The sequence below is a fragment of the Charadrius vociferus genome, unplaced genomic scaffold (assembly GCF_000708025.1).
Source record: "Charadrius vociferus isolate BGI_N301 unplaced genomic scaffold, ASM70802v2 scaffold311, whole genome shotgun sequence".
Classification (NCBI taxonomy): Eukaryota; Metazoa; Chordata; class Aves; order Charadriiformes; family Charadriidae; genus Charadrius; species Charadrius vociferus.
In genome coordinates, this window is record NW_009646965.1 from 2,222,755 (window position 1) to 2,238,897 (window position 16,143).

At 43.1% G+C, this 16,143-nt stretch overlaps 1 protein-coding gene across 1 annotated transcript in view; it reads right to left on the reverse strand.

Annotated features, from left to right (window-relative positions):
* Positions 1 to 9,340, reverse strand: part of LOC104295550 (calcium-activated potassium channel subunit beta-2) — a 152,819-nt gene extending 143,479 nt beyond the window's left edge. The window contains exon 1 of the mRNA XM_009895317.1: positions 9,253 to 9,340. Coding sequence (XP_009893619.1) covers positions 9,253 to 9,290 — 38 coding nt within the window. The 5' untranslated portion in view covers positions 9,291 to 9,340. The remainder of the gene's footprint in view (positions 1 to 9,252) is intronic.
* Between the last annotated feature and the right edge of the window lie 6,803 nt (positions 9,341 to 16,143).

The window sequence follows — 16,143 nt, forward strand, 5'->3', positions numbered from 1 at the left end:
CAGCTGTCTGGCAGTTTGCCACATCTCTAGGTTTGATGGACTTTGCTCTGGGGATGGCTAAACCTCCAGCTGTTCAGAATGGTAGTTTGTTTTCCTCGTCAAATGTGCTCAGATGTTTATCCGACCTATCTGAATCCACAAAAGTAGATTATAAATTGTTTCAAGTGTTTTTTTCAACACCTTTTCCTTACCAGAACCTGGAAACACAAGAGGCCACCAAAACCTGAAAACCTGTCCTGCCTGAGCACTGCTTTACTGTTTGAGTAGGACTGATGGTTGTACCGGAGTTGTGCCAGGGGCTGTTGTACTTGTGGCCTAAAAAACCACGTAATAAGGTGCGCCTTATTAATATGGGGTGGGGGGGGAACCCAGGCATGTGTTTATCTGGCTTGGTGATAAGACTGCAAAGATCACAGCTTGAAGCAGTCCCTCACTGGTTCCCTGGGGCAGTACAGCTCATGCAGTTACGTGGCACAAGCATATACTGCAAATGGGTAAAAGGAGGCAAAGGGTGAGTCAGAAATATGCTCCAGGAGGCAAAGTGAACCCTTTAAAGTGAGAAGGAGCTCAGTGATAGAGCTGAGGGTGTAACAGAGGAGCATCAGCCAGGGGCTGGGGCTGGGGCACTAGGGCTCCCGGGAAGGCAGTGTGTTTCTGTGCACATGGCTGAGCCAGCAGCTCCTGGAACGGTTGGGTTCTGATCACCTTATCAGCTTGGGCAATGAAAAACAGTTTAATGATAACTGACAAGAGATTAGCATTGATTTTGAAAATGCTGCACAGGTATGATGAAAGAGCAGATATGTGATGGATGACAGGGAACCACTTGTTTGGCTTTGTTCGGTGTTGAGTAATAGATGAGAGAGAGAAAGACCTTCTAATAGTGCCATGAATCTTAAGAGTGTAAGACCCACTCAGACCACAAAACATATTTCAGAGCCTTCCTTCCCATCCTATGAAGCAGCACACTGATACAGACAATATCTGATGCTTGCAGACAAAATGTTTATTTGCTCTTATTAAAAAAAGTGAGCTGGAGGTATGGCTCATGAGGGCAAACTGGGAGAGGACAGTTATTTCCAAAGCTGCTGCCAATCCCCTTACATGGACGTGATTCGACTCCTGCACATACTTTAGAGGGACTCATGACTCCACACGTGATTCTGAACTGAATTGCATTCACAGGTTTTGATTCATTATGACTCCTAAGCTCCAAAAATAAGAGCCTTTCAAAAAATTTATTTCAAAAAGAGATGAGGAGATGATTTTCAAAAAACCAACAACAAACAAACCCTTCGGAAATAATGGGAGCAGCTGTACGTATTTCTTAGTAGTGAAAGAACTAAAATCCAGGTATTTTCTGACTCAGATAAATCTTTAAGTTTCCCGTGTGTACAATTGAGACTGTAAATTTGAAGAAAGACTGTTGTGGGAAGATGAAAGTTCCCTTGCCAGATGAGGACTTGGCTCTTCTTGCTCAAATACACACGTTTTCAAGATAGTTTGCTTTGTGACAGACAGTGCTAAATCCAGGTCTTTCAATCACTTAACAAACCTCCTGAACGTATTAAATGCATATGTAATAGACAGTGTTCAGGGAAACTGAAACCTGTTTTATGTCTGCCAAAAAGAATAGCATATATAAAAAGAATGCCGAATTGGCATGTCTAACGCACTCAGGGCTGGAACACAGTAGTTTCAGAGTACCTGGAGTAGATGCAGCATGACCTGCACTTGCAGAACTAGGCCTGGAGTCATGGCAAATCTGTCCCCAAAGTATTTGGCTATTCTGTCAGCACACTGGAAAATATTAAACATTTTGGATCTTCAGTTGTTTAGTTGACCAGCTTCTGTGGGTTTGAGGCTAGGTATTGCAGCAGCATGAAGTTCAGTCTGGTAAACTGGGTAAAACCAAAGCTGTGGCATGATGGGAAGATGTTGGTGCCCTCCTGAGCTACCTGGTTTGAAGCTGGTTCCTCTGGCTGTGGTGTAGCTGCACCCCAGGATAGAATGAAAGTATATGGTTGGTCTTCTGTAGCAGGGTGGACCTCAACTTTGTCTTTGTGGTGATTTTGTGGTATTCACTTGGCCATAACTTGAGTAGGGCACTGAAGGGCTAGTTTTGCAATATGTAATTTACTCAGAGGTTCAAACTTTGTTTTGAATTTCCATCTGATTCAGATTTTTAAAGCAAATACGAAAATGCAAATCAAACCTTTTGTATATCAGGTGGAACAAAATTTAGACATAGAAGAAAATATTAAAAAAAAATCCAACCAACAACCAAACCATCAGTCTGGGTTCATCTGAAATTTTGTCTCCTGAGTCTGCAGAACTGGTAGCCAAGCTCGGGTCAGTGGGCAGCAGTGCTCCACCTTGAAGCTAGGCTTTGGAGGAGGAGAGGGTGCACAGGCTGCTGTTTGCATGTCCCTGGGACAGAGCGGGGAAAGCAGGGCCCTAAGTGTGTGTCCGGGGTACAAGGAAAGCAATCCCTGCTTTGAAAGGAGCCATTCCCCTCCCACTGAAGTCAGTGGGACCTGCTACTCCAACTGATTTCACCCGTCACGGGCGAGAGCAGAATCGGTGGTGTCACCTCTCCAGCATGCAAAGCCTGTGCTCCTTTTCCCAGTGCTACCAGTAACACACAGACAAGTGCTGCATCCTTTCCAAATGGCCCATCCACCTGAAACTGGTGTCCCCACTAGACTGCAAACAGGCAGGGCCAGGATATTGTCAGAAATTCAGGGATTATGCGGGTTATGCTCGAACATGCTGATATCAGCCTTTCATAAGAGATCAAAGTTCTTGGGGCTCAGCTGGAGGATAAAGTCAGAAACTGACATTTTTTATTCTAGTTTTTAGAACTTCTGTCTCCAAACATACAGATGAAGTCCACTCCCTCACTTTAAAGTTAATATTGTGATAACAATCCCGATACAGTGGAGGAATATGTGTCACTCAAACAGTATCACAGACTAACATAGGCAACCGGGTGTTTTCTACAAAGCTGTAAAATGGTTAGCGTTTGCATGCACAACCTTTCTTTTGCTGGGAAAGATTTCAGCTTTTCAGTTTTCTGAAAACACACACACAGCCAGTCTGTGCATGTAGCCTGTTAGCTCTCCCCCAGAGCTGGATGACTGCTCATAAAATGAAAGCAAACACTCCAAACTGGTCTCATCTAAGCCATCCTGCATCACTTCTGTTATTTGTCGACTAATACAGGACCAGCTGTCTAGTTAGTGAAACAGAACCATTAAATTAGAGAAATCACAGAAAATGGAGACTGGAAGGCCCCTTTAAGGTCACCTGGTCCATCTCTTGCCCCAGGGCAGGTTCAGCTTTACCTGTACCACTTCTCTCTGGTTTGTCCAACCTGTTTTCAAAAATCATCAGTGATGCAGCTTCCAGAATTACCCACAATTAGGTAAAAGGTAAAAGATATGCTTCATGAAAAATACAACTGTTCAGCTAATAGCTTCTCTCTATGAGGTTAATCGGATCTGCAACGCAATCACTGCTGAAGTATCTGAGTGGTTTACTAATGCTTCAAGGAACCATGCTGATCCTTTGGGGACATGCAGATCTCGGCACTGGAAAATGGGAGATAGATGCCAAATTTTTGCCTGTAAGATTGTTATTGGTAATCTGCATGGATGAATTTTGGCTAGATGGGATTTTTGGTCTAATGTACTTATACAGTTGCCTTTAAACCTTAATTGTAACAAATGCGATTAGCCTACAATTCTCCAGGAGAGGCTGCAGCATGACAGGGATGGGAGTGTTCGCTTCCAGCTGACACAGGCCAGACAGCACACATCCTACCAGAGGATGTTGCTGTCCCACTGGTTGCTTGCTTTAATTACATACCGGGGCTATTTAGTCTGTACAGTGATGAAGCACGGCCATAACCCTTTATACACCCCATCTGCACTCTTTTAAACTGTCCTCAGTGGCTCCCAAACTACAAAATTCCAGATTTTTACAGGAAAGTTACTCTGGCTTTTGTGTTTCTTTCACCGTTTCACTATTTCCCAGGCACATAGTGAGAAGCTCTCGTGTAGTACAGTGTGATTTCACTGAGACTATTCAGCTCTTTCTTTGCCTACCCAGAGCATAAGCTAAAATGGACTGAATTCTGTTTGGTTCATCCTCCTCTTCTTTTTTTTTTTCCTACTTTTCACCCCGAGCACATTTTTTACGGAGGGGATCAAAGTTACTCCCAAAAGGGCCCACCACCAGGCTCAGTGCCACAGTCATGAGGAGAAGGTTGCCACATGTTCCTTGCCAAGCCTCTGCCACACTTCAGGTCCAGTTACTTCTCCTCAGCACCTACTGGGAATGGCACCAAATTGCTTCCTGCAACCTAGCATCCTACCAGTGCTACCAAGCTGGCACCCTCGTAGTGTTCAAACTAGTCAGTGCTAGAGGAACAGAAATATGTAAACATACCACCAGCAGGTTATAGATTCATTATTTTTTTTTAATATCAAATGTCCACATTTTAATCTTGGGCAAATTAGCTGAACTCCTAAACACTCTTGTAGGGACTGCAAGTGGGTGGAAAGGAAGAATGTTTGGAAACGGATGAGATAAAACAGTGGGAAGAGGTTTTCACAGAAGAGGCAATTCCGAGCTAATCCCAGGTTCTGCTGCATGGCAGTGTCTCTGAATGCCCTCTCATTTACTGATGAAGAGCAATTGACTCTTGAACGTTACCATTTACGCAGTTTCTGAATTGTACTATTTATAATGTGTTTTAAACATTTTTTTTCCAAATGGAAAGGAGCAATTGTAAACTAGTTAATAGGCCTGACTGTCATTTTTATTCAGCCTTATGTGTAAAGCTGTTTTAAAGTAGCTTTAAGGAAAATGAGAATCAACCCTCTTGAACTTATGCTGTATTATACACTGAAGGACTAGCACTAAACTTGTATTCCCTTCTTCAGTTCATGGAATATAAATCAGAGAATATTAAAATTTTAAGAAATAATTCTGAATGTGCTCTCTTTAACACTGGGAAAATCCATTATTCCAGTGATAGAGAGTAACAGTACAAAACTTGTGTACTCCTATCAGGTACTGCCAGTTTTACCATCAATTCCTGACTTACCAGCAGCTCTCTATACCACAGAATTACAAAATGGTAGGGGTTGGGAGGGACCTTTGGAGATCATCTAGTCCAACCCCCCTGCCAAAGCAGGTTCACCTACAGCAGGTTAGACAGGAATGCATCCAGGTGGGTTTTGAATATCTCCAGAGAAGGAGACTCCACAACCTCTCTGGGCAGCCTGTGCCAGTGCTCTGACACCCTCAAAGTAAAGAGGGTATCAGTTGGACTTTCTTCATAGCCTCATATTCCAGGATTTTCCTGGCCTGAAACTTCCTAATTTGATGTTGACCATACAAAACAATCTCTTCTCTGGCAGATCAAAACTCCCTGTGCCCAGCAGAGTAGACACATATATATTACTTGCTTCCTAACCCAGGACTCCTACAGTTTCACTTTTTGGCCTCACTTAAGAAGCATTAAAATTAGAAAAGGATGCAAGTCCAAAGATTTGAGGCTCTGAGAGGTTGCACTGACATCTGGGTGTTTGATGTTTGTTTGGGGTTTTTTGCTGCGGGTTTTTTTTTGGCTTTTTTTGAACCTTATCCAAAGTACTTGACTGTGATGGAATTAGAGACAATGCCAAATTGCTGGCCTACCACTTGTTTTTTTTTTCTCCCTATGACTTATCCTTCTGATTGGTAATTGCTCTTGTTTGAGTAGATTTGGTTGAGTGCAGCTTTTGTCTAGATGTTTTAAAGCCCTCTCAGAATAAGGGCACAAAGACAGAGTGGAAGAAGAAGAAATTAAGAGGAGAAATTCCTAGGGGCAGAGAAATTGAGCTAAAATCCTGCTCTCACACTCAGAACTTTTACAGATGCTTTTTAATGTCTGCACATGTATCCAGAAGAATAAAATATCTATCAGAGGGTTACCTTTGCCAGTATTTCTCAATAAATCACTAGAAGCTTTGGATATGCAAGAAACACTTGACGTTTTTTCCACTTTTTTAAACATCACATTATAAGCAGAAAGGAATAGTTTACTGCTGGTTTCAACATAGCTTCATGCTATCCAGGAAATAAGGTGGCAGAAAGAACTTTTAGATAAATGCAGTAATTTTGTTAAGAAACAACAACTGAAACACTTTCATTGTATTCAGGTAACACTTAATTTGCAGTTCAAAGACACTTGCCTTTCAGCATCTCTGCTTTGATTCCTGTCAGATGCAGAGGCAGTGACATATGACATGACATTCATCAGCTAACTCTCAACATAAAGATATGTGATGTTTTTTCTCTAATTGATGGGATGGGAAAGCAAAGTTTTTTTTTTAAATGAGCTTGAGAAACAATTTTAAATGGCTGTCAAATATCCAGCAGTGGTAGCAGACAACTGGATGGAATATTTTCAAATTCAGTTTTTGCCTGTTGCCAATGTTTTTCTTTTGAAAGTATTTTACTTTCTGACATTTCAGATGTTACTTATAGGAATATTTTTCCCCTGTTTTTAAGGTATCTGCTGCTCAAATTTGCCTGCTGACTTCACTATGCCATTCTGACAGCTTTCTTTGGGACCAGTCAGCTCTTCTGCAGTGTATTCCAGTTGAGAGGTTTCAAAGTAGTTTTATTTTATTTTTGATCTTCCTGTGACTATCAAGTATTATGCCAAGTTTTGTTTTTTTTTCTAGTTGGCTACTCTAGTGTTTCTTTTTCTTTATTCTCCACCGACTCCCATCACATTTTTATTTTACAGGTAGATATTGTTTTGTGTACTCTTCTTTGTATATTATTTTTCTTAGCCTCTGCTTCTACAATTAGCACGATTCTGCCTTTTTATTTTAGAAATCCAGCTAGAATAACTTGGGGCAAAACGTGTGGAGCAGAGCGACTTGTGAGTATGAACTACTCACAGCAGAAATCCAAGGTCTGTGCTCTAGCTGAGAGTTCAGGAGAGCAGGGGTGGCTGGTCCTACTTCACCCCGAGTACCTCGATGTGGCTTTGATGACTGCGGCAGGTTATTTCCACACATCCAAAACCTGTCCCTGCAGATTTTACACGGGCTGTGGGCAGCACTTCAAGGTGTGCAAAAAGAGAAACTGAAAAGCCAGTAGAAATAGTCACTGCTATGAGTTTAAAATCAGGCTGTGAAAATAACTATACAGGTTAATAATGATCCTACATCCCTGTTTCTTTGTCTGTATCAGTGGTTCAAGGTTATCAACATAACCCAGGCCTGTCTTCTGGGTTTGTTCCTGAGACAGCACTTACTCTCTCTTCCCTTGTTACCAGTCTGATAGCTTGGAAGTGTGACAGCCTCCATTTCTGTCCCAGTGCAGTGTATGAAAAGCAAACATCTGCAGCAAGAAGCACATTGGAGGCCTTGGTGGAAGAGGAAGTATGTACTTTAGAAAAGCAAATGTTGAAAGGGGCCATAGCTGCTGCTTTGCACACAGTGACTCAGCTGTCTGGGCATGGATTTGCCAACATTAGTGCAGTTTAACTCAGTGTTTCCATGAAACCTATGAACTGACAGTCATACTTCGAGGTCTGGTACTGCCATGTAAAAACTTCCATCAACTTTAGTGAACCTCTTGCTATGGAAAGGGATGAACAAAGCCAGCACATTTGATTTATTATCTGTGCTATACTGCTAAGTACAAGCAAGACACTTGCAAGCACTGTATGAACACCCTGTCAGGGAAGGTCCCTGGCCCCAAGGAGCTTTGGGAGTACATGGGAGAGGGGGTCAGGCAGGAGGAGAATGGGAGAAGCCAGAGGTAACGTGACCAACAGAAAGATAATTCATATGTCCCCAGTTCAAGGCTGTCCCTCTCTAACTCCCTTGCAGAGCTAACAGCCTCTTGTAAGTTACATATCCTTCATGCGCAAAAATGCAACTCTGCTTTCTGTTGCTTCATAACATGGTGTACGGTCTATGTGAACAGAAGAAGAAACTAATCTAAAAAGTTTGTAGATTCAATGAAATATCTTGGGAAAATGTTCATTCTATTTCATACAAGAACTAACTTTGTGGTCTCTGACCTGCAATTGTTTGCTATCAATATTTTCCTAGAAAACTTTTAAATAGACATAAGATTGAATGTTCTGCAAACAGTAAATAACAGTGATTTCTTTTTCAGAGGTTGAGTCTGGAAATCAAGCTTTAAAACACATGATAATGCAGTTGGAGACCAAAGACATACCATAGGTGTGCACACAAAACTAATGTGACTTATGGTTTGATATCAGAATTACCTGAACAGCACAGAAAATAACTCAATCTCAGTGAATTTCAAGATACTTAACAGAAAACTTAGAAAACAGAAAGAAGGGGTGTCAAGAATATTTAGTCTTTTATTGCCTATTCCTGATGCACATGTGGAGTCTTGTTTGGACATGCACCCATTTCTTCTCTAAACTGAAATACTCGCCACCTTTGTACAACACAATAAACAAAGACGATTTTCATCCACCTAACTGCCAGATATGACACCCTATGAGCAAATGATCTGCATATCATCAAACCCTGTACTGAATGGTTTTCCTTTAAAGACACCATTTCCAATTTATCTCAAAGTCCAGTTTAGCTCTGAGTAACTCTCTTACGCAGTAGCACCAAATTGTATCAACACTATAGGATTATGAAGTGGGATCACTTACCCTGTCAACTTTAGCTTCACATTTATCCTTCCAACAGAGCAGGTGCTACATTTTATTAGTTACAGAGATTCATTGTGCATCCAGAAACTGCCCTCTGCACCCTGCTTTTATAATAGGATTCAATACAACTGAGCAAATACAACCTCTGCAATATATATGACACACAGGAAGATAATAGGAACAGGATAAACTCTCTGATTAGGTATAGTGTGCACAGGGAATCAGAAATACAGAGACGCTTTGCAAGATGGGGAAAAAGGAGGAGGGAAAATGTGTTTAAGGTCTGCCATGAAGGCCTAGGAAACCCTGCTTAAAGGATTTCTGTCCTAACAGACTCTGTAATCCCTACCAAAGGCCTGAACGCAATTACAACTTCAGTGTATTTCCATGCTGGACTTTAGTTAAATTCGTAACATTGCAGTCAAACGGGGGAAAAAAACCCAGAACAAATCCAACATACTAGTTTTTAGTAACTTCTGAATAACGAATTGACGACAATTCCCCAGCCCAAACAGCTTAATCCATTTGTTTCTACTTACCTCCATTTGTCTCTTGGATATTTTAAGCAAAGGCTCATTTTGTCCTGCAGACTCCGTGCTGCTGCTCGGTATTATCTTGCCTGATCGTAAAAAGGCTCCTGACCAAAAGGAACAGGAAAGCAATACGTAAAACAAACACAGAAGCCCAGGAGGAAAGCTACACCCTAAAGACCAGCACTAATAGCAACTGCGAGAGACAGGGCAAGAGAGAACACTCCCAGTTACTAACTTTTTCCATTGATACATCTGTTACAAAACAATTTTGCTGCAAACTTCTCTTCCTCCTCGCAAGCAATGCTTTGCTGTATGTGTAGACCTCAGATAAACTACGTGATGAGTGTGGGGTTAGTGGCTGGTTTTTTTGGACCAAGTGAGCAAATTAGTGAAACATAAACTAGAAGCTCAGCTGACTGCTTTAAGAGTAATGTGCTAGGCAGTAATTATCACAAGGTGCATTTGTCCATACTTCAGATTATTAATTTTTTTTTTAATTCAGAAGTTTTCAGTGGAAGCAGAGTCATATTTGAAATAACCACCTATGGGACTTTCTGGCCAGAAAGGCTTAGCGCAGCGGAGGTAAATGTTTAGATGATTAATAACTTAATTTTTTAAGAGCTTGATGGGCTGACAGGGAAAATATGCCAAACTGTCCTTGCCTCAGAGGGATTTTTAGTGCCAAAAAAAAAACTGCATTGAGAAGGAGAGCTCATGATTTCACCTCCAAAGACTTTAAGGCTCGAGGGACGTGCGGAGGGGCAGCGTGGGATTTACTGCAGCAGCAGGAGCTGCTGGGCCCAGCTGTGCTTTCACACCCCTGCCTCGGCGGATTTGAGCTGCTCCAAGCTCCAGGGCTGTTCCTCGGTGTGGGTCACAGGGTAGCTATGCGTGTGTGCCCACAAAAGCTGTATGGAAACTTTTGTCACTGACATTTAATATGTGGCTTGGAACAAATAACAAACAATTTGGTTTGAATTAAAAAGTTTTGACAGTTACGTTTTGCCAAATGTTAGTCAGAAAGGAAAACCGATGGACGTGTCATGTTTGAAAATTCCCAGGGTGTAATAAACTCATTTGTTTTCAAAAAGTTAGGATCAGATTCTCCCCCTGCCTCAGAATAAATCTGGAACTACTTCAGGAAGGCTGACAGAAATTAAGGTCGTTCCATCCGCCAGGGTAAATGAAATCTGCCTTGCGCTTGTAGCCAGAAAATGCTGTATCCAGCAGCAGAGGTGTGAAAGAACTGCTCCAGGCAGTAAGGCTGACAGTGGTCCTATTAAAGGCAATATTATTCCCCCTGATCTTAACCCTCCCTGTGACATCTTGCTATTGCAGCTTTCCATCTCCACGTGCTGAGGCGATGTGCTGATGGGCTTTTTAAAAGTTATGTAAGCAGACACACAGATCATGTACAAAGGTGCCACGTCAGCTCATAGAAGAAAGAAGTCTTCTAGTTTCTGCCTGGGCTATTCAAAGAGGCCTAAAGGCATTTGGTCCCCAAATCCCCCTGGACCCAATGGGGCAGGCAGGACCGTATCCTTGGTGCTCCTTGAAAATTGCAGTCAGCATCTCCTCCAAGTCTTGTTTTCTTAAGTTTTCCTATGTGTGCTCCTCACAGCTAGTAGCAAACCAGAAAGCCTTTCCATCCAGACTGCCAAACAACAGTCATTCAGTAAATGATGGCCTTGGGACACAAGCCCAGGAGAGGCAGAAGTGTCCCCAGCCCATCCCCAGCCCTGACTTACCCGTCTCCTTTCAGCTGAAAGCTGCTCACTGGGCAGAAGTAACCCCCTCTCCCAGGCAGAAGACAAAGTTAGACGCGCATCTCCCCTCTAATGCAGTGGGGCCCCATGCAAATCCTAGAGCAGAACCTGGCCAAGGTTTTAAGACTAAGGTCTTAAAACACTCTACAAAGGGTGAGAACTGGTTTCACAAGGACAGGACAATTGAGTTACACAGCTGAAATCCTTGTGTATAAAATCAGACCTTTACAAAGAACACAGGAGCGACCCCTTTCCCTTTTTTTTTTTTAAATAGTCTTTTTGGATTATTCCTTTATGAGTGCTCCTTTTGGTCTGGCACAACGTGGAGTTACATGGCAGCTTGCTTTTTCCCCCCTTTAACACTTTCTCTCAGAAAATGCATCCAGCAATGCTGCCTTTGTGGCTGGTTAAAAGCTTCACACACCAACTCTGAATAATTGAGCCAGGTTAATGGTAGAACATAATTTACGTGCCTCCCAATTACTTTTAATGAGCCTGGTTGGTACAGGTGTTTGGAGTAATTGCCAGCTATGGATTTGTTTGGTTTTGTACTTTCTCACTGTTCATAGAACTGGTTATCTTATGAAGGAAAATCAGTGGAGTAGTTCCAGCACAATTATATTTAAGCTACTGGCTTGCAATGGGCCTTTATATAGCTTGGAGCAGAATATTTTCTTTCTCATTATTAATGCGGCATTGTCGACAGCATACGTAACTTTATCAGGATTACTAAACCCTCCTATACATGCAAGCAAGGACATGGTATATAGTCAATCCAGAGGCTAGTTACAATAAAAAATAGTGAAATTCTCCTGTTCCCCCCTCTCTGTATATTAATTTTATTAATACTTGAGCATAACATATATTTAGCTGTTGTAATTAACTACAATTAATTATATAATTACACCTTATTCTGTACATACCCTCTTTTGCATTGCTGCTTGCCTGCACATATGGTGAGCTGGCTCAGGGAGTTCAAGAGGCAGTAAAGTAACTCCACAGATGGTGAACTGTTTTCTGCCCGTTTAACTCCCTGAATCAGGTCTCTGAGAAGGTAGATGGCAACAGTGCTGGCACAAGACAAGTGGCAGGAATGGGTGGCTCAGGACATTGTGTGTGGGGAAAGGAGGTGTTAGGAGCCAGGTTATCTCATGTGATTGTAAGATTCTCTAACTGTGTTAGAATGGTTTAATCTGAAAGGTTTTCGGGGATTAACAGGGGCTGGAAATTGACAGCAATGGAAGTTTAACTGTTCTTGAGTATTTGTACCTAGTCTATGCGAGGCAAAGACTACATCTTTCACTGAAAACAGCCTGAACTGTTAACTTCACACCATCTCGGACAAACCACTGGAAGAAAGAGACAGGCCCTGCAGAGAGCTGATTGTCAGGGCAATGGATTTGCTCTCCTGGGAATGCCCTGGCAGCGGGGGCGCAAGACTTGACTGCTTAAGAGAGCAGTGCAGTGAGTGCAGGTGGATGTGCACATTGCCATGAAGCCAAAAGAGAACAGGTTACTCCATCGCTGCGTGAAGATGCTGTCATTGCAGTTGAACACTGAGGTGAACTAGAAGGATTCCTAGCTGGAGACTGACTCAGCAGTGTAGTTGTAGGGCACCCAACCCCTGGCCCAGCTGCCGATTCCATACTGCCCCCAAACAGCAGCAGCCCTGGTGGAAAGCTGGTCACAGCTGGGAGGGTGCTCAGAAGGATCAGGGCAATGAAAGTCCCTACTCTCCAGTCTGCAGATGCTGCTAGCGTACTAGCAATATGAGCGTATTTTTACGGCTGCTGGCCTTACTGCAGGGCAGTCCAGTGCAGCTACGGACAGCTCTAGACTCCAGTCAGGCTTTAATTTTCAAGACAAGGCCATTACTGATTTGCTGCGCTCGCCTTGCTGACATGTTTTGCTGATCAACTTATTCACTGAGTGTGGCCCTTTGCACACCAGGGAGCTGTTACAGTGGGAAACAGATTCCTCTGTGAAGCTTTAAATAAGATTTGTTTTCTCTTTTTTTTTTTGTTCATTTGGAAGAAGCTCTGTGCTGACATGTCAACATGTTTTTCTTCCATCTGTATGTGTTTATCCTTGAATTAGAGCATCTCAGAAGCTGGAGATGGGGAAAATCATTTTAGTCCATCTAATCTATCCAAGAGGTCAAATTCAAGATGGGCCACTATTATATATTCTCCAGAGTTAATGTTCCAGTTGATGTGTCACTTCTAATACATTGCACAGAATAATTCTTTAGCTCAATAGATCTCTTTCTCTTCGAAGGAGGTTCGTGATGGCCTTTGTCTCACAACCGTCCTGGCAACCATGCTGCCATTGCGCCACCCGCATTCATCTGTGCAGTATTGACACTTTCCCTTTCAAAGTCAGCTTTCAATGCATGCTGACCAAACCCAGTCAAATCCTTTGCTCTACTGTTGTTCATGCTTCCTACTGACAGACCCTGTAATTGCATCTTTTTCTTCACCTTTTAATTGAAACACAGCTTTGCAGCTGAAAATGTTACAGGCTTGGCTGTTCAATATGACTCTGTGATCGCCATCCTTGCCTCTGTGGAGCATCAGTGGCTTGGAGACTACAGTTTGATGACTATCGCAGTTCCCGTGCCCTGCTTCTGCCAGGGTGAAAGCATTAACTCAAGTACTTTCCTCTCTGAATGAGCATTGGAAGGTGTTTCCACAATGGTGGCATTTCACAGCTACGTCTCATATCACTGCTCCTTGTGGTGCGGGGAGATGTGCAGACATGGAGACAGGACTCCCAGTTCTTAGCATTAGGCAATTCACCCTTAACAGGCATTCAAAGGAGCCCAATAGGGCAGAGTTGAGGATTTGTACAACTTTGGCCTTAAGTGATTTGCTCAGAGTCATCAGTGAACAAGTCTGTGACTGTGTTGTGGTTTAACCCCAGCTGGCAACCAAGCACCACACAGCTGCTCGCTCGCTCTCCCCGAGTGGGATGGGGGAGAGAATCAGAAGAGTAAAAGTGAGAAAATTCCTGGGTTGAGATAAAGACAGTTTAATAAGTAAAGCAAAAGCCACATGCAAGCAAAGCAAAACAAGGAATTCATTCACTGCTTCCCACGGGCAGGCAGGTGTCAGCCATCCCCAGGAGAGCAGGGCTCCATCACGCATAATGGTTGCTTGGGAAGGCAAATGCCATCATTACAAATGTTCCTCCTTTCCTTCTTCTTCCCCCAGCTTCATATGCTGAGCATGACATCACATGGTATGGAATATCCCTTTGGTCAGTTGGGGTCAGCTGTCCCGGCTGTGTCCTCCTCCCAGCTCCTTGTGCACCCCCAGCCTACTCGCTGGTGGGTCTCAAAGGGGAAAAGGCCTTGACTCTGTGTGAGCACTACTCAGCAATAACTAAAACATCTCTGTATTATCAACACTGTTTTCAGCACAAATCCAAAACATAGCCCCATACTAGCTACTATGATGAAAATTAACTTTATCCCAGCCAAAACCAGCATAAACTGTCAGATTGAATCTGGTGACTGGAAAAGAGAGTAGATGCCTTGTGCAGCATCACACATTTCAGTACTGTGGTCCAACATTACAAACTTCAGTGTTACAAACTCGGGTTTCTCCACAGTAAAGGCTACAGGTTATGTGACAGCTGAGGCACCACTTTCCAAGTCTAACTTCTGGATTTTTGCCCTCGGACTTTTTGCCTGTTAGTCTTTCAGCTCTGAAGGTACCCGAGGGGCTTGGGCCATACACAGCATATCTGTTAATATACACTGTTTTACATAGCATAAATGCATGTGAAGTGATGTCCATTGCAATGAAGTACTAATGAACTCCACAGAACAGTGGAGCTGACTGTACTCAGCTTCATTTGGGAACTGAGATCAATGCAATTTAAATTTGTTCTCACAATAGCAGCGGGATCCCTGGGAAAGCAGAGAGGAACTGGAAAAGGGCATTTTAGAAAAGACATTACAAAGTGATTTACAGAAGATTAAAGGATGATGTAAAATACTAGTAACCATGAAAAGCCTGGAGGCTACTCTGTAATATTTTGAAGCATGAAAATTCACTCTTGGGAAGCAAAAGAGGAAAAAAAAAAAAGGAAAATAAAAACAGAGGAATCAATCCATACTTAGAGGGGTCTGGATTGTAAATTTATTGCAATCAGCAGTAATTTTTCCACAATAGGTCAATCCCATATAGCCGTGTTGTAACTGTGGCGCAGGAATCTTAATGGTGCAGAAAGTGGTGGAAGGCATCTGTGCAGTTCCTTTTAAAGAGGGAGAATATACTGTTCTTTGCTTTACGGACAGTGATCGGGAGCCATGGATCTCACCTGTCCCTTGGGACTGCCAGGTAGCTACAGCGCTCAGGTCAGCAGGCAACAGTAAAGTTAATTAAGTGCAATAATGCGATGAGGGTGAAAAGTGAGTCAGAGAAGGAAGGGGTTGAAACTTTCCCTCCTATTCAGTAAAATATTAAAGCCCCTTTACATTGCTTTCCTCTCTGTACATTGTTTTCATGTCTGGTAATTTTTTTTCCCCTCCTTCCTCTTTATTTTTCTTTTCCTTTAAATGTTTTTGGTTTGTTTTGTTTTTTTGTTTGGGGGTTTGTTTTTTGGGGGTTTTTTGTTGTTTGAAACCCAGAACACCCTCCACACTTTTTTCAAGAAAACCCCGTGCCATGCTATAGTTTTGTGATGTTGGACTATACTATTAATCTTCCTGCAATTACCTATTCGACAACCTCCCCTCGCAGGGACCATGTTTCCCGGGGCGGCCATTTCACCGCCTTCTCGGGGCAGCGCAGTGAGTCCCGGGAGCGAGGTGCGATCTCGGGGGTTCCCTAGATGGAGCCACGAAAGGGCATTCTTCCACCCAAGAGTCAGGGTTTTGTTGAAAACTGACCAAAGCCGCCACCGTACGGGATGATTTTGGCTGCGCTCGCTTCCCATGTACCTGCTGGAGGTTCCCCACAGCTCGGGAGGCCTGAGGCGCGCTGGGAGGGCTGGCCCACCCGCCTGGACGTGCGCTCCCCAAAATGGCTCCGCAAGCCCAGAGAGACATTTTCTCAGTGAGCGTGGCTTCCTTTGAGCAGATCGGAGTTTCCCGGTCCCTCCTTTGAGGCTGGCTCCTGCCGTG